The 22,521-nt window shown below is 42.4% G+C and overlaps 1 protein-coding gene across 2 annotated transcripts in view; it reads left to right on the plus strand.

Moving 5' to 3' along the window:
- The window catches only part of LOC126262465 (baculoviral IAP repeat-containing protein 6-like), a 164,516-nt gene that overhangs the window by 74,066 nt on the left and 67,929 nt on the right, over positions 1-22,521 (plus strand). For both annotated transcript variants that reach the window (XM_049959122.1, XM_049959123.1), the window contains exon 3: positions 13,313-13,461. In XM_049959122.1, the coding sequence (XP_049815079.1) occupies positions 13,313-13,461 (149 nt within the window). The remainder of the gene's footprint in view (positions 1-13,312; positions 13,462-22,521) is intronic.

The raw sequence follows: 22,521 nt of genomic DNA on the forward strand, positions 1-22,521 counted from the left end.
CACAGTTCCTTGTTGTTTCTCGGTCTGACGAAGGTCACGACTTCTCCACGGTCAACCCTTTCATTATTCAGAAAGGTGTCGACGCAATTGCAGGTCCTGTAAAGTGTTGTTAGAAACAGTCAGTGCCCTCCAGGCACAAAAATTGCTGCGTACGTCACTACTACACACCTTCCCTGTCCGGGTGGAACCGCACCGTACCTTAAATTCCTCGCGTGGAGTCGTTTATGCACGCTCCCTCGATGGACTGTCTGACGAAGAAATTCAGCACTACCTGTCTGACCAGGGCGTAACGGCTGTCCATAGGGTTATGAAAAGGGTTGACACGAACATCATTCCAACCCGCACTGTCTTCTTGACATTTGACAAAGTTCAACTACCATCGAAAATCAAAGCCTTCTATGAGATAATTTCCGTTCGCCCTTACGTCCCGAACCCTATGCGTTGCTATTGGTGCCAGCGGTTCAATCACACCAGCTAGTCCTGTTCCAATCCGGCCAAATGTGTTACGTGTGGCAGGGATGCCCATGAGGGTGCTTGTCCACCTCCATCCCCTCGCTGCATCAACTGTATGGGTGACCACGCCGCTTCCTCTCGAGATTGTCCCGTTTTTAAGGACGAAAAGCTCATCCAGGAAATTAGAGTAAAGGAAAAGGTGTCGACCTTTGCTGCTCGAAAATTATTCGCCAGTCGACAGCCCACCGTGCCTCAGAAAGGAAACTACAGCACTGTCCTTGCTTCTCCTCGGCCAACAAAGGAGGCGGCCACGCAGACTTGCGACCTCACCTTTAGTGCCACGGTCGTCAGATCGGCCAGCGCAAAGATCGCCCGTTCAACCTCACCACTTTCGCCTGCCCACTCTCTGGCTCACCCTTTGTCGAGTTCTGCTAAATCTCGAGCCCAAAAGTCAGACACCAAGACTTCGAAAAAAGAGCATACTCGTGAAGAGTTTTTACGTACGGCAACTTCCCAACCATCGGTTCCTCCTTCCTCTAAACATCATACTTCCAAGAAGGCTACAAAGAAACCCAGTTCCTCTCCTTCTCCGCCAAGGCGTGTCCCATCTACAGCACCACCTGGCGGAAGTCGCCCTCGGCCGTCTTCTGTGTCGCCGAGGCGCACTGCTGGCGGCCGATCAAACGGCCGGTCGCTGGTGGCAGGAGCTGCTCCTGACCAACCTATGGATCAGGATCTTCTGCCTTCGGCTGAATGCCATTCCATGCTGTCGGTCGCAAGCTCAGAGCAGTCGTTGAGTTGACAGCGACCTTGGTCACATTCCTCCATTTTCTGTTCACCCTATGTCCATTATCCACTGGAATATCCGCGGTATTCGAGCCAATCGGGATGAATTGTCGATCCTCTTACAATCCTACTCGCCGGTCATCTTCTGTCTTCAGGAAACAAAGCTGCGTCCCCATGACCGCTTTGTTCTCCCTCATTTTCAGTCCGTCCGATATGATCTCCCCTCTGTTGAAGGCACTCCAGCACACGGAGGACTCATGATTCTTCTCCATGAAACTGTCCATTATCACCCAATCCATTTAAACACTTCCTTCCAAGCTGTCGCCGTCCGTCTTTCCCTTTCCGGATACACACTTTGTACTGTATACATTCCATCGTCCACACCAATGGCACGAGCTGATCTCCTTCATCTTCTTGGTCAGCTTCCACCCCCATATTTGCTGGTTGGGGACTTCAATGCCCACCACCCGCGTTGGGGATCTCCACATCCTTGTCCACGTGGCTCACTATTGCTAGACGTCTTCCACCAAGCAGATCTAGTTTGCCTCAACACTGGGGTCCCTACGTTTTTGTCTGCCTCCACGGCAAATTTATCTCATTTGGACCTTGCGGTCGGTACTGTTCCGCTAGCTCGGCGCTTCGAATGGTTCGCCCTTGATGATACACACTCCAGTGACCACTTTCCATGTGTCCTTAGACTGCAGCCTCAACGGCCATATATGCGCCCACGACGCTGGAAGTTTGCTCAACCCGATTGGACACTTTTTTCGTCTCTAGCGACATTCGATGACCGTCACTTTCCCAGCGTCGACGATGAGGTCACACATATTACCGACGTTATTCTTACAGCTGCGGAACATTCAATACCACGCTCCTCCGAATTGCCCCGGCGCCCCCCAGTTCCTTGGTGGAACGAGGCATGCCGTGATGCACTACGTGAGCGGCGACGTGCTCTCCGCGTTTTCCGCCACCATCCTACTTTGGCCAACTGTATCCGCTATAAGCAGCTACGAGCGCAATGCCGTCGTGTCATCCGCGATAGCAAGAAGGCAAGCTGGAAATTCTTTACTAGCTCATTCACCTTCACTCCCGCCTCGGAAGTTATAAGTCGGCTTCGACGGTTCTCAGGCGCGCCTAGTTTCTCCCCGGTCTCTGGGCTCACTGTCGCGCATGACACATTAGTGGACCCCGTCGCAATTTCTAACTCGTTGGGTCAGCACTTTGCCGAGATTTCGAGCTCTTCAAATTACCCGCCAGCGTTTCTCCCGAAGAAACGTGCAGCGGAAGTGCGACCTCATGCTTTCTCCTCTCAAAATCGTGAAAGCTACAATACTGTTTTCTCCTTGCGGGAACTCCAACATGCACTCTCTTCTTCTCGCTCCTCCGCCCCAGGACCAGATGGTATCCACGTCCAAATGTTGCTGCATTTATCAACCCGTAGTCTGCGTTACCTCCTTCGCCTTTATAATCGAATTTGGACCGACAGTACTTTTCCCAGACGATGGCGGGAAGCTATCGTCGTTCCTGTTCCGAAACCTGGAAAGGACAAACATCTCCCCTCTAGCTATCGCCCCATTTCTCTCACGAGTAGTGTCTGTAAGGTTTTGGAGCGTATGGTGAATTACCGTTTAGCGTGGTGGCTGGAATCCCGCAGTCTTTTAACACCTGCCCAATGCGGATTCCGAAAGCATCGTTCTGCAGTTGACCATCTTGTTGCTCTCTCCACTTATATCATGAACAATTTTCTCCGGAAACGCCAAACGGTAGCAATATTTTTTGATCTGGAGCGAGCATACGATACCTGTTGGAGGACAGGCATCCTCCGCACACTGTTCGCTTGGGGCTTTCGAGGCTGGCTGCCTCTTTTTCTTCGCGAATTTATGGCAGAGCGCACATTTAGGGTGCGGGTGAACACTACTCTCTCCCGCACTTTCTCCCAAGAAAACGGGGTACCCCAGGGCTCCGTGCTGAGTGTTGTACTGTTTGCCATCGCTATAAATCCAATTATGGATTGTCTCCTTCCCTCCCGATGTCTCGGGCTCCCTCTTTGTGGATGATTTTGCGATCTACTACAGCTCTCAACGGACCAGCCTTCTTGAACGACGTCTTCAAGGATGTCTTGATCGCCTCCACTCTTGGAGCATCGAAACAGGCTTCCGTTTCTCTCCCAGTAAGACCGTTTGTGTTAATTTTTGGCGACGTAAGGAGTTTCTTCCGCCCTCCTTACATCTAGGACCTGTCAACCTTCCGTTTTCAGACGTCGCTAAATCCTTGGGTCTTACGTTTGACAGAAAACCGTGCTGGTCCTCCCACGTTTCCTACCTTTCGGCTCGCTGTCTGCGATCGCTTAACACCCTCCGTGTCCTGAATGGTACCTCCTGGGGAGCGGACCGAGTGGTCCTTCTCCGCCTCTATCGCGCCTTAGTGCGCTCGAAATTGGATTATGGAAGCATAGTCTACTCCTCTGCTCGGCCGTCTATTCTTCGGCGTCTCGACTCCATCCACCACCGTGGATTACGTTTAGTGTCTGGAGCTTTTTACACTAGCCCTGTGGAAAGCCTTTATGCTGAGACTGCTGAACCTCCGTTGTCCAATCGGCGAGCGGTCCTTCTAAGTCATTATGCTAGCCATCTGTCTTCCATGCCTGCTAATCCAGCCCATGCCCTTTTTTTCGACGCCTCATTTGATGTAGGGTATGCTGGCCGCTCCTCCTCCCTACTACCCCCGGGAGTCCGCTTCCGTCAACTGCTCCATTCTCTTTCCTTCCGCTTTCCTAAAACCTTTTTGACAACTTGGGGTACAGCACCGCCTTGGCTCTGTCCCCGGATCTGCCTGCTCCGTGACCTTTGTCAATTCCCCAAGGATGGTACCCCTTCGCTTGTTTATCGTCTGGCATTTGCTGCTTTATGTGCGCAAATGAAGGAAGCCACATTTATTTACACTGATGGCTTGAAAACATCGTTAGGTGTAGGGAGTGCCTATATTGTTGGCGACACCCCAAATCGTTTCGGCTTCCCAACCAGTGTTGGGTTTATACTGCGGAGCTTTACGCTGTTCTCCAGGCTGTCCACTACATCGGCCGCCATCGGCGGATACAGTACGTTATCTGCTCAGATTCTCTCAGCTCTCTCCTCAGTCTCCAAGCTCTTTACCCTGTGCACCCTCTGGTCCACCGGATTCAGGACTGTCTGCACTTGCTCCATCTGGGGGGCGTCTCGGTGGCGTTCCTCTGGCTCCCGGGACACGCTGGTATCTGTGGGAATGAGGCGGCCAATCTAGCGGCCAAGGCTGCAGTCTCTCTTCCTCGGCCAGCTATTCAGTCGCTTCCCTTCACCGATCTACGGAGCGGTTTATGTCGCAAAGTTGCTCATTTATGGCATGCGCATTGGTTAACACTTCCCAATAATAAATTGCGGGAAGTGAAAGCTCTTCCTTGCGCTTGGACTTCTTCCTCCCGAACGCGTCGTCGGGAGGAGGTACTTTTAACTCGACTCCGGATAGGGCACTGTCTTTTTAGCCATCGACATCTTTTAAGCGGCGATCCTCCCCCACTCTGTCCCCACTGCTCTCAGCTGTGGACGGTAAGACACCTTTTAATTGAATGCCCCTATTTTAATCCGTTACGCGCCCGTCTACAGCTATCGCCTGATCTATCGTCGATTTTAGCAGATGACACGCGCTCAGCCGACCGCGTTCTCCAGTTTATTAGTGCTAGTGAAATGACGTCAGTCATTTGAAGCTTTTTTTGGGGACAACCAACCCCTTTCTGTAGTGGATTTTTAAGCCTTCCTTCTGCTTTTAGTTTCTCCAATTTTATGACTTTGTTCCCATTGCTGCTGATTTTCAGTTTCGGGTTTTTTTTTACTGTTTCCTAAGTCACAGGCTGGGCGCTAATGACCATAGCAGTTTTGCACCCTAAAAAAAAAGAAAAAAAAAAAAAAGATAAATCTATACCCTTGACCTCTCTCTGCAGACCAGCCACTTCCTTTACGACTGACCATATGGTTTTAATTTTATCCTGAGACTTAGCTATTCTATCTGCATGCCACATACTTTTTGCCTTCCTAATAACATTTTTAAGCACCTTGCAATACTGTTTGTAATGGGCTGCTGTATTTATATTGACTGTTTCTAACGTTTTGATATAATTGCCACTTTGTTCTACAAGATATTCTTATCCCTTTAGTCAGCCACCCAGGCTGCCTGTTTGTGCTAGTACCCTGTTTTGAACGTTCTAACGGAAAGCAACTTTCAAAGAGCACGAGAAAAGTCTTGAGGAAAGCATTATATTTATTGTCTACTGTATCAGCACTATAAACATCTTGCCACTCTTGTTCCTTGATAAGGTTTACAAAAGTCTCTACAGCATCTGGATCAGCTTTCCTAAAAAGTTGGTAACTATATTTAACATGTGTTACAGCACAAAAATCTTTTAGACTTAAAATTTGTGCATCAGGATCTGAATGGCCATTCACCTTTTTGCTAACAGAATGCCCTTCTAGTAATGAGGAATGAACAAAAATATTGTCTATGGTTGTTCTACTGTTCCCTTGCTCTCTCGTTGGAAAGAATACGGTTTGCATAAGATTATATGAATTAAGGAGGTACCAGCATCCTTTTCCTTGCACAATCACTTACACAATTAATATTGAAGTCACCACATATAACCAACTTTTTGTATTTCCTATAAAGTGAACCAAGAACTTCCTCTAGCTTTAGCAAAAATGTTGTGAAATCGGAGTCTGGGGATCTATAAATAACAACAGTAAGAAGTTTAGCTCCACTAAATTTAACCACACCTGCACAACATTCAAACACCTTTTCAGTGCAGTACTTTGAAACACCAATTGACTCAAATGGGATACCGTTTTTCACATACATGGCTACTCCCCCACACCGCAAAGAGCTCCTCGAAAAGCTGCCAGCCAACCTGTATCCTGGTAAAGGAAGCCTCTGAATTATCTCCTTATTTAAGAAGTGTTCAGATATACCAATAATTTCAGAGTCAACATCTATAAGCAGTTCACTAACTTGAGAGACTTCCCTTAAGCAGGAATACCTACCAGCTGACTTCAATCTAAAAAAGGTACAGCTCTAACACCCACAACTACCGGAATTTTCCCATGAGTGATCCCACCACCCCCACCTATGCTGTCACCTATAAGCTTTGCCAACCTCCCCTTTCCATACCTGTTGAGGTGCAGGCCTTGTCTAGTGAAACCCGTCCTGCTGATAAGACTCCACTGACACCACTGAAATGTGACCCATGCTTTCCGTCATCAGCGCACCCCCATGTCTCATGTTATTATGCCCGACGGCTGTATTAAGATGAGGCCGATGGTGGCGCTGAAACAGTTCCACGAAATGCACATTCGTGTTGCCAGTCTGAGTGGCTATCTTTTCCAGGTCACCATCTGTGTCATACTCCTCATCCCTATCAATACTATTACCAGCCCCACCCACAATCACTACCTGATCCTCTTTAGTAAAATCCCTACATAACCCCCCTATGTTAACAGTCACCTGAGCCAATCCTGCATTAGGCTTCACAATGCTGGTGACCTGGTACTCACTCCCCAAAACTTCCTGCAACTGCTGGCCTACACCTTTACCATGAGAACTACCTAACAGCAGAACCTTCTTCTTTCTCTTAGACTTTGCAACTGTCCTAGCCACCGTAACTGCTGAAGTCTGCTGCATACTTCCTACATCTACAGCTACTAGAGATTTCTCTCCACTAGACTCTGACATTTGGTCATATTTATTACAAACACCAATAGTAAAACTATCTGAAAATCTCCTTCTCCTAGCAGATCTCTTCTGTCAGTACTAAGCTTGTCAAATGACTTTGCAGAGAACTCTGCTAACAGTCAAGTGCTGAATGTAACTGATTCATCAGTCTTTCACTATGAGACTTCATCCCTGCCTTCATAAAAATAGTGAAATTATATTTCATTTAAAATTACTTGATAGATAGCATCTATCACTTGGTGCTACAGTGTTACCACTTGTTAAGATGACATGCAAACACAGTGTATCATTTTACAAGTGCTGACATGCTCTTCATGTAACACAGAGCAATGTTGGAAGCTGCTGCCATCAGGTATGGTGGAAACATGAGATGCTCTGTCTGCAGCTGATTTAAAATTACCTATGGCTGAAGTGTAGCAGACAATGCATTTTGTAGCCCCAAAATTACATTCACATCCTAACCTAACCACAGCCTCTTGATGTGCAATGTAGCCAAGAAAACGGTGGCCAGCAACCTGCAGCAGAACTATTAATGATGTTCACTTTGCTCATGGAGATCAAAGCTGATTTGTGCAAGCAAACTCAAGACAGTTTTAGCACTAAAGCCAAACTGTAACTTCTCGCTTTTGCTACATGACACTGACCGAAGAGCAGTCCTGGTTGGAAGTCATTTACAGCTTCTAGGTGACACAGGCAGATTCCAAAAGAGAGGAGGATAGGAAAATGATATAGCAAAAGATTAAAAATTAGATTGAAAACAATTAGTTTAAAATAATAATAGAGCTATATTGGTAAAGATTTAAAAATGGAAAAATATATTATTGGGCAATATTCAAACCTACATCCTTTTGCACCGCAAACTGTGACTTTTATCAATGCACTACAGAAGACATGCGGATTATGTAGTTATATTTATTTATCCATGTATCCAGTTGCAATGATATTTTCTGCCTTCAAAAGTTTGATTTTATACTATCTCGCATGAAGTTTACCTACTGTAGGCCGATCTTTATGATGATTGAATATGTGGAGCTGAATCGTGTCTTGTGCTCAAGAATAAGTAGTCTTTGACTAGTGGTGGGTATGAAAAGTGTGTGTTTAGTTGCCAGCATTGTGTGTGTGTGTGTGTGTGTGTGTGTGTGTGTGTGTGTGTCATCATGTATGATTAAATGTGAAATAAGGTTGGTCGGACCCAGGAGGTGGGATCCAAACATAACAAGAGAAAAAGCCACTCAAGAACTGGAAATTAACTGACCTTTTCTTGTGGCAGTTCGGCAATGGCAAGCGGTTCAGACATGATGTTGAGCACTGTGGTTGGAGGAAGACACGTGAAATACCAGCGATCAAGTAATTTTAATCAGACTGTATTGACAGAGATAATCTTTTTTATGCTCATAACAAAGTATGAACCATGGACCTTGCCGTTGGTGGGGAGGCTTGCGTGCCTCAGCGATACAGATGGCCGTACCGTTGGTGCAACCACAACGGAGGGGTATCTGTTGAGAGGCCAGACAAACATGTGGTTCCTGAAGAGGGGCAGTAGCCTTTTCAGTAGTTGCAGGGGCAACAGTCTAGATGACTGACTGATCTGGCCTTGTAACATTAACCAAAACGGCCTTGCTGTGCTGGTACAGCGAACGGCTGAAAGCAAGGGGAAACTACAGCCATAATTTTTCCCGAGGACATGCAGCTTTACTGTATGATTAAATGATGATGGCATCTTCTTGGGTAAAATATTCCGGAGGTAAAATAGTCCCCCATTCGGATCTCCGGGCGGGGACTACTCAAGAGGACGTCGTTATCAGGAGAAAGAAAACTGGCATTCTACGGATCGGAGCGTGGAATGTCAGATCCCTTAATCGAGCAAGTAGGTTAGAAAATTTAAAAAAGGGAAATGGATAGGTTAAAGTTAGATATAGTGGGAATTAGTGAAGTTCGGTGACAGGAGGAACAAGACTTTTGGTCAGGTGATGACAGGGTTATAAATACAAAATCAAATAGGGGTAATGCAGGAGTAGGTTTAATAATGAATAAAAAAAATAGGAGTGTGGGTTAGCTACTACATACAGCATAGTGAACGCATTATTGTGGCCAAGATAGACACAAAGCCCATGCCTACTACAGTAGTACAAGTTTATATGCCAACTAGCTCTGCAGATGATGAAGAAATAGATGAAATGTATGATGAGATAAAAGAAATTATTCAGGTAGTGAAGGGAGACGAAAATTTAATAGTCATGGGTGACTGGAATTCATCAGTAGGAAAAGGGAGAGAAGGAAACATAGTAGGTGAATATGGATTGGGGGGAAGAAATGAAAGAGGAAGCCGCCTTGTAGAATTTTGCACAGAGCATAACTTAATCATAGCTAACACTTGGTTCAAGAATCATAAAAGAAGGTTGTATACCTGGAAGAATCCTGGAGATACTAAAAGGTATCAGATAGATTATATAATGGTAAGACAGAGATTTAGGAACCAGGTTTTCAATTGTAAGACATTTCCAGGGGCAGACGTGGATTCTGACCACAATCTATTGGTTATGAGCTGCAGATTGAAACTGAAGAAACTGCAGAAAGGTGGGAATTTAAGGAGATGGGACCTGGATAAACTGAAAGAACCAGAGGTTGTAGAGAGTTTCAGGGAGAGCATAAGGGAAGAATTGACAGGAATGGGGGAAAGAAATACAGTAGAAGAAGAATGGGTAGCTCTGAGGGATGAAGTAGTGAAGGCAGCAGAGGATCAAGTAGGTAAAAAGACGAGGGCTAATAGGAATCCTTGGGTAACAGAAGAAATATTGAATTGAATTGATGAAAGGAGAAAATATAAAAATGCAGTAAATGAAGCAGGCAAAAAGGAATACAAACGTCTCAAAAATGAGATTGACAGGAAGTGCAAAATGGCTAAGCAGGGTTGGCTAGAGGACAAATGTAAGGATGTAGAGGCTTGTCTCACTAGGGGTAAGATAGATACTGCCTACAGTAAAATTAAAGAGACCTTTGGAGAAAAGAGAGCCACTTGTATGAATATCAAGAGCTCAGATGGCAACCCAGTTCTAAGCAAAGAAGGGAAAGCAGAAAGGTGGAAGGAGTATATAGAGGGTCTATACAAGGGCGATGAACTTGAGGACAATATTATGGAAATGGAAGACGATGTAGATGAAGACGAAATGGGAGATAAGATATTTGTGAAGAGTTTGACAGAGCACTGAAAGACCCGAGTCGAAACAAGGCCCCGGGAGTAGACAACATTCCATTAGAACTACTGATGGCCTTGGGGAGAGCCAGTCATGACAAAACTCTACCATCTGGTGAGCAAGATGTATGAGACAGGCGAAATACCCTTAGACTTAAAGAAGAATATAATAATTCCAATCCCAAAGAAAGCAGGTGTTGCCAGATGTGAAAATTACCGAACTATCAGTTTAATAAGTCACAGCTGCAAAATACTAACGTGAATTCTCTACAGACGAATGGAAAAACTAGTAGAAGCCGACCTTGGGGAAGATCAGTTTGGATTCCGTAGAAATGTTGGAACACGTGAGGCAATACTAACCTTACGACTTTAGAAGAAAGATTAAGAAAAGGCAAACCTACGTTTCTAGCATTTGTAGACTTAGAGAAAGCTTTTGACAATGTTAACTGGAATACTCTTTCAAATTCTAAAGGTGGCAGGGGTAAAATACAGGGAGCGAAAGGCTATTTACCATTTGTACAGAAACCAGATGGCAGTTATAAGAGTTGAGGGGCATGAAAGGGAAGCAGTGGTTGGGAAAGGAGTGAGACAGGGTTGTAGCCTCTCCCCGATGTTATTCAATCTGTATATTGAGCAAGCAGTAAAGGAAACAAAAGAAAAATTTGGAGTAGGTATTAAAATTCATGGAGAAGAAGTAAAAACTTTGAGGTTCGCCGATGACATTGTAATTCTGTCAGAGACAGCAAAGGACTTGGAAGAGCAGTTGAACGGAATGGACAGTGTCTTGAAAGGAGTATATAAGATGAACATCAACAATAGCAAAACGAGGATAATGGAATGTAGTCAAATTAAATCGGGTGATGCTGAGGGAATTAAATTAGGAAATGAGACACTTAAAGTAGTAAAGGAGTTTTGCTATTTAGGGAGTAAAATAGCTGATGATGGTCGAAGTAGAGAGGATATAAAATGTAGACTGGCAATGGCAAGGAAATCGTTTCTGAAGAAGAGAAATTTGTTAACATTGAGTATAGATTTAAGTGTCAGGAAGTCGTTTCTGAAAGTATTTGTATGGAGTGTAGCCATGTATGGAAGTGAAACATGGACAATAACTAGTTTGGACAAGAAGAGAATAGAAGCTTTCGAAATGTGGTGCTACAGAAGAATGCTGAAGATAAGGTGGGTAGATCACGTAACTAATGAGGAGGTATTGAATAGGTTTGGGGAGAAGAGAAGTTTGTGGCACAACTTGACTAGAAGAAGGGATCGGTTGGTAGGACATGTTTTGAGGCATCAAGGGATCACAAATTTAGCATTGGAGGGCAGCGTGGAGGGTAAAAATCGCAGAGGGAGACCAAGAGATGTATACACTAAGCAGCTTCAGAAGGATGTAGGTTGCAGTAGGTACTGGGAGATGAAGAAACTTGCACAGGATAGAGTAGCATGGAGAGCTGCATCAAACCAGTCTCAGGACTGAAGACCACAACAACAACAACAACAACAACAACAAAGTATTCAGTGTTGTCTCAAATAGCTTGGCTCTTTCCTTGTGAGTCAGTTTCTTTCTTGGAAGGAATGTTATCCCAAGGGGACACTTGGGAAGGAATCTGAATAATTGTTGTGGTGGATTTTGTTACCATTCTGTCTCTTAGGTAGGCGTCCCACAAATTCTTCAGAGAGGTGAGTCAGTAATGTTTCAGGCCTGTATCAGGGTATGGATGTGAGACGCCTCTCAGTGCTATCAAGGTGTGACTGTGGTAAGCAGTGATCTTGGGTGGGGTCGGGGTAATGGGAGTACAGAAGAGGCACTGGATAAGAGGGTGAAGGATAGAGTTGGGTTGGGGAGAGACATAGTAGTGCTGCCTGTGGAAGTGTGTTGGGATATGGTGGGGATAGGACAGTGTGTTGCAAAGTGCAGTATAGGTATGTTATGCCATGGGGGTAAAGGGGAGGACAGTATTTTGTACACCTCTGACGAAAGTCGTAGTCCGATAACTGATGACGTCTAGCTGTCTTCTTTCAGTGTGCCTGCATGCCACTCAACACCATAGCTATGTGACAAGTAGTGATCTATCCTAATTCATATTTTTATTATTCGAGCCCAGATTTTTCATTGTGTGGTCAATATATAAATTTATAAATACAATGAATAAAGGGCCTATTACAGACCCATTGTTTTAATATGTGCTTAAACTGTTAGCTGCTCAGTGAATTCTAGAACAGTATCATTTCAAAAGTTAATGATGATGTTTGATCAAACCAAAGACTTTAATTAAAAAGATGAGTAGCATTATTCATTATGTTCCATGACATTAAGCACTTGGTTCAGGAAGTCATAGACAAGAGTTTCAGTTGGTCTAATTCGTTAGAACAGTTTTGTATGTGATCACTTATTTTATAAGTTATATTAACATTTTTGTCATATTTGTCAACCTTGGCTTGTGTAAGGATTTTGGGTACATTTTTCTACTCAAGGAAACATTTTTTAACATTAGATAGTGGACAGTCTGTTGTTACAGTCTGTTGTGTTACAATCTGTTTAATTATATTACCTAGAAACCATCAGTGTTGAAGGATGTTTTATTTTTTAATGTAGTATGCCAGTATACCTTAGGTTAGAGAAACCTAATGCTTTTACTAAACAACATAAAACCAGTTTTTAAGATTATTTTAATTTTAATTAAAATATGTTGTGTACTAGTATAATGTTCACTTAATATAATAGCAGACTTACGGGATCTTGATATTCTAGGTGTTTTGCTTCAAGCATATCGATTGTAGGCAATGTTAACCTTGTAACTCCATTTTCTTAAATTTTACAGAAGAAGCAAAAATGGTTTCTTAAAAAAATAGTGATACAGATAATATTGCTTCATGCTTAACAATAGATTTGACAAATCCATGCGCTTGAAGATCTCTTTAATAAAGGAGTTACTCATTACTGGAATTATGATTATTTCACATACATAGGGAGTTAAGAGGATTTCATTGATATCATCTATACATTACAATAATGTTCCATATTTTTTTACTGCAATTTAAACTTTTCTTTATTACTGCAAAACTGGAAACTCACATTTTTCCCGATTTGCTTTGAAGTGTTTAAGGTAATTTCATTTGTTTCTTTTTTAGTGGAAGGTCCAAGAGCACATTTGTTCAGCAGCCAATTTAAAAAGGCTCTGCCTCCATCCTCACAGCAAGTGATGAGAATTGCTCAAGAAGTGGGTGCTTTATCAACATCTCTACCCCTTGATATAGGGTCAGCTATTTTTGTTCGCACTGTAAGTTGGAATTTGTTTACTTATAATCCATCCATCATTACAAATTCTTTCCTTACCTTCCTTTCTTCTGTTTTGTGTTTCACTGTGAAAAGTCTGTCATGTTACAGTTGAAAAAGTTTTTTATTACCACATGATAGTAGACATGTGCACAGAATAGTCTATACAGATGAGTGGTTATGAGTTAATCTTCCAGCAGTCAGTGTCTTTTACAAGGTTTCTTACAGGATGTACAAGTAAATTGCTGTAAAAAAATAGTAAACCTGGAAAGAAGACGTTGGATTGATCCAATGGTGGCATATGCCACCTGGGGCCACCTGATAATGGCTTAAACATCGTATGCCAACAGGTAGCTTATTGGCATAGCACCATCCAGAGCACTATCTGTATCTGCTGTTTAATAGGGAATGCTCACAGCCAGAAGGGTCAGTGTGGTGCAAACATGTGAAGCAAGCAGGCAACCAAGAAATGGAGACAAAGTAATACTTACTACAGCCAACTGAACAAGTTCAAAAGGGTTAAAATTGTAGCCTTCCAAATGGTTGGATAGTCCTTTTGGAGAATTACCACACAAGTTGGATATATTGTGGCAGTTGTTCAACAATGCTGGTATCAGTGGTCACATGAACATTCTCACACCCAAAGGCAAAGTTCTGGACCTCCATGTGGCACAGGTGCCCATCAGGATTGTTGTATTGTGAGAGCAGCAATGGCAGATAGTACAGCTACCACAGCACAGATAAGAGAGCTAGTGAGCCCAGACATGTAAACATAAATTGTTGCATACAGGTTATTAGCAGTGGGACTATGGGCATGCTCACCTCAAGCCTGTCTTCCCCTCGTGCCAGAGCATCGACATGCACAGCTCAGCTGGCGTTGTCAGAGGATCACTTGGAAGATGGAATGGCACACCGTGGTCTTCAGTGATGAAAGCAGATTCTTCCTGCATGCAAGTGATGGTTGTTTGTGTGTGCAATGTAGATGTGGTGAGTACTGTCTGATAGTGTATTTATCCAAGACACACTGGCCCACCCCAGGCCTTCAGGTTTGGGATGCAGTAAGCTACACCTGTTGTTCACCTTTGGTGTTTCTAGAGGGGGATGCTAACCAGCGGTTGGTACACGCAGAACATGTTCCACCTGTCCTTTTTGTGTTCTTAAAACAGGGTACTGATCACCTACAACAGCATAACACATGCCTATAGACTGTCCACGAAACTCAGTATGCTCTGCAAGATGTGCAGCAGCTTCCCTGGCCAGCACAATCTCTGGACTTGTTTCTGATTGAGCGCATATGGGATGTACTGGAATCAGAAGTGACTCGTATGACTTGTCAGCCAACAATTCTTACAGAACTAGGTGAACAGGCCGAAGAGGCACGACATAACATATCCCAGGATAGTATTTGCCATCTGTACGATTGACTAGATGCCAGTCAGCACCAGCATTGCCACTCATGGAGGCTACACCAGGTACCAATATGGGTGTATCACCATGGGTGTTTCACTATGGGTCGGTACCTGGTACCTGAGAAATGCTTGTGCTATTTATCTGTAAATGTAATCTTTTGTGTACTTGATGTGCACTGTTGCAACAATATATCTTGAGTGAATTGGAAATCTTTAAAAGGATGCACTAATTTTTTCCCCAGTGGTGTAGATAGTGTTATGATGGATGCAGAAGACCCATTGCGATTCAACAGCACCTGAGAAAGCTGCTCTGAAAGCAAATAGAGCTCCACTACAGACTTCATATTCAAAGTCTTGTAGAAAAACAGACATCAATGAAACTAAAATTAGCATTAGGGGAGCCATGTGTGGATCATCAGTGAATTAAGAAGTAAAATGTTACTACTGATAAGACAGAAAATCTTAAGCAGTTTGGTTCCTATGTTAAATCAATAAAAAGACCAGTGCCATCTAAGCAATCGCCCAGTGACCATATTGGCACCGAAACAAAGGAACGTCGAGTAGACTGAAATACTGAATTATGTCTTCTGATATTGTTTCTCTGGGGGGGGCATGGAAATGGCAGTTCATCCTCTAAATTGTCACACGATCACCAAAATAACTAATATAAAATTAGTGTTGCTTGAGGCTTTACAGACTGACTAGTTGCAGAAATGATGCTCGAGTTTGACATCAGATGTTGTGAAATACAGGGAATATTTCATTGGTGCAGCTGACAGACATCGTCAGCTGTGACGAACACATTACTGAGCTATGACTGAAGCCTCCTATTGAAGTCAGTTGAAGTGACAAATGTGAAGACACCAAATTTGGTAGCTAGTAGTGAAGATTTCTTGACTAGTACTAGGAAGACCAGCTGTGTTACCTGTCAGATGAACCGATAACTGTTGTTACTACTGGCCACTATAATCTGAATATTCAAGTTACACCAAAGTGTGATCCCTCGGATAATCAGTAGGTTATATATTAGGAAGTGCACACAGACAAAAAGTGGGCTTCAACCACAGATGAATATTTTAATTGATTTTCAGCATAGTGCTTGCTAATTACATTGTTCTGTAGTCAAGTTTGTAATTGGGAGCACCATCAATTAAGTAAATATTAGGAAACTGCTCTGATAATGCCTATGTATCAGGTTTCATTTGAATGTGAAATCTGTGGAGGTGGAGTTCAGTTTACTCCATCTACAAATGGCTTCCTGCTAACACAGAAACTTCTTCATTGGGTTACTGCAATTAGTGATTATTTGGTGAGTGAGTGAGTGTCAGTGTAAAACATACAAAGAAGTTATTGCACTCCGACAAGAAATAATTACCTTTATCCAAGGCAGAGGTAAACTTACACAATGTATTAGTGTGTGTTTCATTGTGAAGGGAGCTTGTGATCCACTGCACAGTGCCTGAAAAAGAACCATTGACAGTGTAGCTATTTACATTTAACAAATATCTTGACTCATAAAGGGTATGCAACGGCAAGTACGCATTCCCAGTCTGACCATTTGTGCAGTTGGTAGCTTCTTTTATAATGCCTTCTGCTGGCTGAGTAACTGTCTGAATTGCTTTCCAAAGTTCTTAAACATTTGTTAAGCTGTTGGTGCCATCGTCGTCAGTGACAGTTCGAAGACCAGTTTGATATAGCACTCCATGCTACTTTATCCTATGCAAGCCTTGTCATCTCCAGGTAATTGCTGCAACCTTCACCCATTGCACATGCTTATTATGTTTATTATTATATATTTTTTTCCACTCTACACTTCTCGTGTACCTAAATTTATGATTCCTTGATATCTGTTTCTGTCAACTGATCCTGGCTTTTAGACAATCTGTGCCACAAATTTCTCCCCCTTCCCTCCCCACCCTCATCCCCAATTCCATTCAGTTCCTCCTCATTTGTTACAGGAGCTACCCATCTAATCTCCAGCATTCTTGTCTAGCACAGAATTTCCAAAGTTCAGATTCTCTTCTTGTGTGAACTGTTGATCTTCCATATTTTGCTTCTGTACATGGCTATACTCCAGAAAAATACCTTCAGAAAATACTTCCTAACTCTTAAACTATATTCTGTGTTAGCAAATTTCTCTTCAGAAGCGCTTTTCTTGCCTTTGCAAGTTTATCTTTTATATCCTCATGACCTCGGCCATCATGAATTATTATTCTGCCCAAATAGCAAAACTCGTCTTCTACTACTACTACTACTACTACCACCACCACCTTAGTGTCTCTTTTCCTAATCTAATTCTCTAAGTATCACCTGATTTGATTTGGCTACATTCAGTTAACTTTCTTTTTTGCTTTTGTTGATGTTTATCTTATATCCTCCTCGTAAGTCGCTGTCCATTTCGTTCAATTGCTGTTCAAAGTCCTTTGCTGACTCTGACAGGATTAAGTCATTGGCAGGCGTCAAACTTTGTTTCTCCCTGCTTTTAACTCATTTTCTAAATTTTCTATGGTTTCATTTACTGCTTGCTTAGTGAACAGATTGAATAATATTCGGGAAAGGCTACAAACCTGTCTCACTCTTTTTAACTATTACTTTCCTTTCTTGCCCCCCCCTCCCCCCCCCCCTAGACTCTTAAAACTGTCACATGATTTCTGACCCCTGCTATCTTGAGGACTTGAAAAAGTGTGTTCCCATCAACTTTGTCAGAAGCTTTGTTTTTGTGTACAAATACTGTAAATGTGGATTTGTCTTTTCTTAATGTATCTCCTAAGATAATCTGTAGGGCCAGTATTGGCGAGTGTGTTCTTACATGTCTCCAGAACCCAAAGAGACCTTCAGAAGTTGACTTATTCCCATATTTCCATTGTTCTGTAAATAACTTATGTCATTAGTTTGCAATCATTACTTACTTAACTGATAATGAGGCAATATTCATAACTGTCAGCACCTGCTTTTTTCTAATCGAAATTGTAGCATTATTCTTGAAGTCTGGGGGTATATGCCAATCTCATACATCTCGAACACTAGGTGGAATAGTTCTGTTGTACCTGGCTTGCCTGAAGATATAAGTTGTTCTGATGAAACGGTATGTACTCCTTGATTTGTGTGTCTCAGTGCACTGTCAATTTCTTCTACAGTACTGTATCTCCCATCTCGTCTTCACCTGTGTCGTCCTCCCTTTCTGTGTACGTCTAAGTCTGCATGTGCATACACAGTCCACAAGCGATCATATAGTGTGTGGCAGAGGATACCTGTACTACTATTCGTAATTTCCTTTCCTGTTCCCCCACAAATAGTGAGGTGAAAAATGACTGTCCACATGCCTCCATACGAGCCCTAATTTCTCTTCATTATCTTTAAGCGAAATGCATGCTGGCAGCAGTACAATCGCTCAGCAGTCAGCTACAAAGGTCAGTTCTCTAAATTTTCTCAATAGCATTCCTCAAAAAGAATGTTGCCTTCCCTCCCTGAATTCCCGTTGGAGTTCCTAAAGCATCTCCTTAATACTTGTGTATTGTTTGAACCTGCCGTAACAAATGTAACAGCCCTCCTGTGAAGTTCTTCGATGTGTTAATTTTATCAGACTCGGTGCAGATAACAGATACTTTAGCAGTACTCAAGAATAGGTCACACTAGTGTCCTATATGCTATCTCCTTTACAGGTGAATCACATATTTCTAAAACTCTCCCAATACACTGAAGTCGACCATTTGCCTTTCCTATGACAGTCCTTACGAGCTTGTTCCATTTCATATTACTTTGCAGTACTATGCCCAGATATTTACATGACATGACTGTACAAGCAGCACGCTGTTAAGCTGTGTCCAAACACTGCTGGTTTCTTTTTCCTATTCATCAGCATTAACGAAATCAAACATTGGAAACTCCAGGTAGGAATATCAACAATGTAGGATAAGATAGATTTCTACTTACCTTAAATAAGAGACACTAAGCTCGAGACTGGCTCAATTAAGACACCTACACGGAGCAAAAGATACACACACACACTATTCATACACACAAGCAAGCACACCTCCAACATCATGACTGGAATCCGGCCTGAGCTAGCTGCCACCCATTACACCAATGAGAAACTTTATCGATGTCATCTTGTATCCTCCTACAGTCACTCACCACCACCTTCCCATGCACCATGGCATTATCAGCAGACAGCAGCAGTATGCTGCCAACCTGTTGGGGGCACTCCCAACAGTACCCAATTCTGTTACTTATGAAGTCCTGGAGCCTCACATATCTGGGAACTATTCCATGTGTTGATACCTTTGTAAAGTCTGCAGTGACACACCATATCAAATGCTTTATGGAAGAGTGGAAATACTGAATCTGCCCTGTTGCTCTTCATAGCTTGCAATACATTGTGTGACATAAAGGGCAAGCTGAGTTTCGCAAGTTTGATACTTTCTGCAACCTTGCTGATTCGTGGACAGAAGCTTTTCTGTCTCAAGGAAATTTTATATTTGCACTGAGAATATGTTCAAAAATTTTGCAGCAAACCGAAAGTAACAATATGTTGTCTAATTCTGACAAAGGCCTTACTGACCAGAAGCTATTATTTGTGACAGTCGTTTTGTTGTCCCTACCTGCAACTCAGCATGTCCTCTATATGGTTGGTAGCAAATTTCCTTTTCACAATATTGTAACATTCCATTCTGGATTTTCCATTGCTTGATTTCTTAAAGTAAAATATAAAACTTAACTGCCTTAAAGTTCATTTCCATTGTGCAGCCCCTCTATATACTCCCTTCAGCTTTTCCTTCTGTGATTGGCACTGGTTTTCCATCTGAGTGCTTCATATTCAGATAGATGCTTCTAGTTTCTTCAAATGCCACTTGAATTTTCCTATAGTCATTCTATGTGCTTCTATAGCCTTAGACTTGTCCCCTAGCCATTCTTGCTTAGCCATTTATGCATTTTCTGTCAGTCATATTTTAGACATCTGTATTACCTTTTGCTTGCTTTATTTTCTGCATTATTATATTTTCTGCATTATTATATTTTCTCCTTCCATCAAATTCAGCATCTCCTGTGAAGTCCTGGGATTTCTACTAAGCTTTCATCTATTTGACCCTTTGCTGCCTCCACTATTTCAACTCTAAGAGCTATCGATTCATCTTTTTACTCTATTCCTTTCCTCAGTTTCAATCAATTGATGAAGCCTAATGCTCCCTCTGAAATTTGGAACAACCTCCAGTTCTTTGAACTCCTTAATTTCCTACTTTTTTGTAATTTCTTCAGTCTTAATTGACAGTTCATATGAAATAAATTGTGGTCAGGGTTTATATCTGTCCTTATAAAGCCGGCCAGTGTGGCCGAGCGGTTCTAGGTGCTTCTGTCTGGAACCGCGCGACCGCTACGGTCGCAGGTTCGAATCCTGCCTCGGGCATGGATGTGTGTGGTGTCCTTAGGTTAGTTAGGTTTAAGTAGTTCTAAGTTCTAGGGGACTGATGACCTCAGATGTTGAGTCCCATAGTGCTCAGAGCCATTTGAACCATTTTTTTGTCCTTATAAAAGGTCTTGCAGTTTAAAATCAGACTCTGAAATCTGTATTACCAGTTATAATCCATCTGAAGCCTTCTGGTGTATCCATGTCTTTTTCACATATGGCCAAATGTTTCCAATGATTGTTTTGCTATGTGCAAAATTCTACCTGGTGGTTTCCTCTGTTGTTCCTTTCCCCCAGTCCATATCCTATTACTTCATATTGTCTTCTAAATTTCGGGCCCCATCAAAATTAAATTTTTCTCTCCCTTAACCACCTGAATAAGGCCAGGGTGTATACACCTGGGAAAACCAGGAAATCTGGATAAATCCAGGAATTTTTTCATCTGGTAGAAACTCAAGAAAAAACAAATATTATTTATTGTTTTAGTTCTTGAGGAGAAAAAACATTGTTCACAAAGCGCCTATGTCCTTAGCGTAAGTTAGATTAAGTAGTTTGGTCCCAAGCTGAGGGGACTAAAGACGAACGAGTGAATGCCATTCGCTGTCTGATTATGTTGTTGTTTGGGTTTGCGAATGATCAGTGTTATAAGTACTTGGGAAATTCATAGATTCAGACTATCAGAGTGGAAATAAACAACTAACAGGAATAACGGGTAAGAAAGATTACATATTATTTTTCGGTGTATCCAGGAAAATGAAATTTTTTCAGAAAATTTTTGGCCAGATTGCAACACTAGTAGGGGCCAGTTGTACAGTCCCGGTCTAGCAGCCCCTTAAGTTCTGTTCTGGAAGTAGCGCAGAAAATGGTTTGTATGATCATAACAATGCCTAACCAGAGAATAATCAGGTATAACTAAACCGGTGATACTGGCAGCGTTAGTGAAGTTAACCGGTGAACACGTTTTGACACACGTAGGAATAGTTCCAGAATTAGTCATGACAAGATTGTTTGTTAGAATGAGGAAGGAGAAGAAACGGGGATGCCATGCAAATTAGGAAAGAATGTGACGATTTCAAATTTATATAAAAATCCCTGACTACTACTGCTTTTCGATCTCATGCTTGAGAAACTGGAGCCTATGAATGAAATGTGAAACTATTTTCTGACATAAAGCTTTTTGCTTGTAGTAGGCCTAATAGGCATTTTATGTTTGTCTTCGTGAATTATATTCTGTCGTGTTATAAAAATGACCATTTGTGCCAAAACAGTCTCGTTTATTTGGTGTGTGTTAAGATTTCTGCAGTGTTAGAAAAGCCTATTTTGTTTTATTTAGCAGGCAGTGACAAAACAGATGAAATCAGATTGAGAAACCACACCAGTCTTGGCTACTATTTGTATTAACAGCTTACGCAGTATTAGACAATAATATATCGATTTTTCATGTAGAAGAACGTTTGATGAACTTTGATGAGGTAATAGATTCTGTGACAGAAAGGAAAGCACGCCATGAAACCTGTAGTAAAAATGTGTACTGTATTGCTTGTCTCTAGTCTCTGCTGGTTTTATGTATCCTTTATTTAGTTTTATGTCACCCAAAACAGAAAGTTATTAGCTAACAGGCAATAAAGAGTGCAAATTTTCTGAAGAGTTCTTGTTCTCTCTATTACAAATAATCCCATCAATCCACTGGGAACAGGAGAGGCACCACAGGACATTCTAATTTCCACTGTCATGAATATAGTTTGATGGCATCCAGTACAAAATATACAAGTTTCAAATCCACGGAGCGAAATACTGAGAGTGCCATAGCAGAATGCTGTGTGAAGAGGGGTGGCACTGCACTCTGGCACACTTAAGACCAAATAGCATGTCTTACGTTACCTGGGACATATATGTTTTATGTATCAGACTCTTCAGATGTGCGTCACAAAATGAACAAATTTTTAAAAATCGATTTTTAAATTTTTGACGTCTTATCTCAAACGCTCGAGGGAAGGAGGCGAAGGTGGCGGTTTGGAAATATTGTAGATCCGGGGGAGGCTGATGCGCAGAGCAGTCAGAGTTATAGTGGGGAAGTGTGAAGTCTCCACGTGACCGTGTTTACCTTTAGTGACTTTACTGTTTCCTCTTCGTTTACTGCTCCCGCGTCAAAAGAAAACAAAATGGATTTCTGTGGCCGAGAGCTATCAAGTGAATTAATACATTCACATAATTACACTAGGCTAATACACGTTATTACTTTGATTTTATT

Source organism: Schistocerca nitens, chromosome 6, assembly GCF_023898315.1.
Source record: "Schistocerca nitens isolate TAMUIC-IGC-003100 chromosome 6, iqSchNite1.1, whole genome shotgun sequence".
NCBI classification, from domain to species: domain Eukaryota; kingdom Metazoa; phylum Arthropoda; class Insecta; order Orthoptera; family Acrididae; genus Schistocerca; species Schistocerca nitens.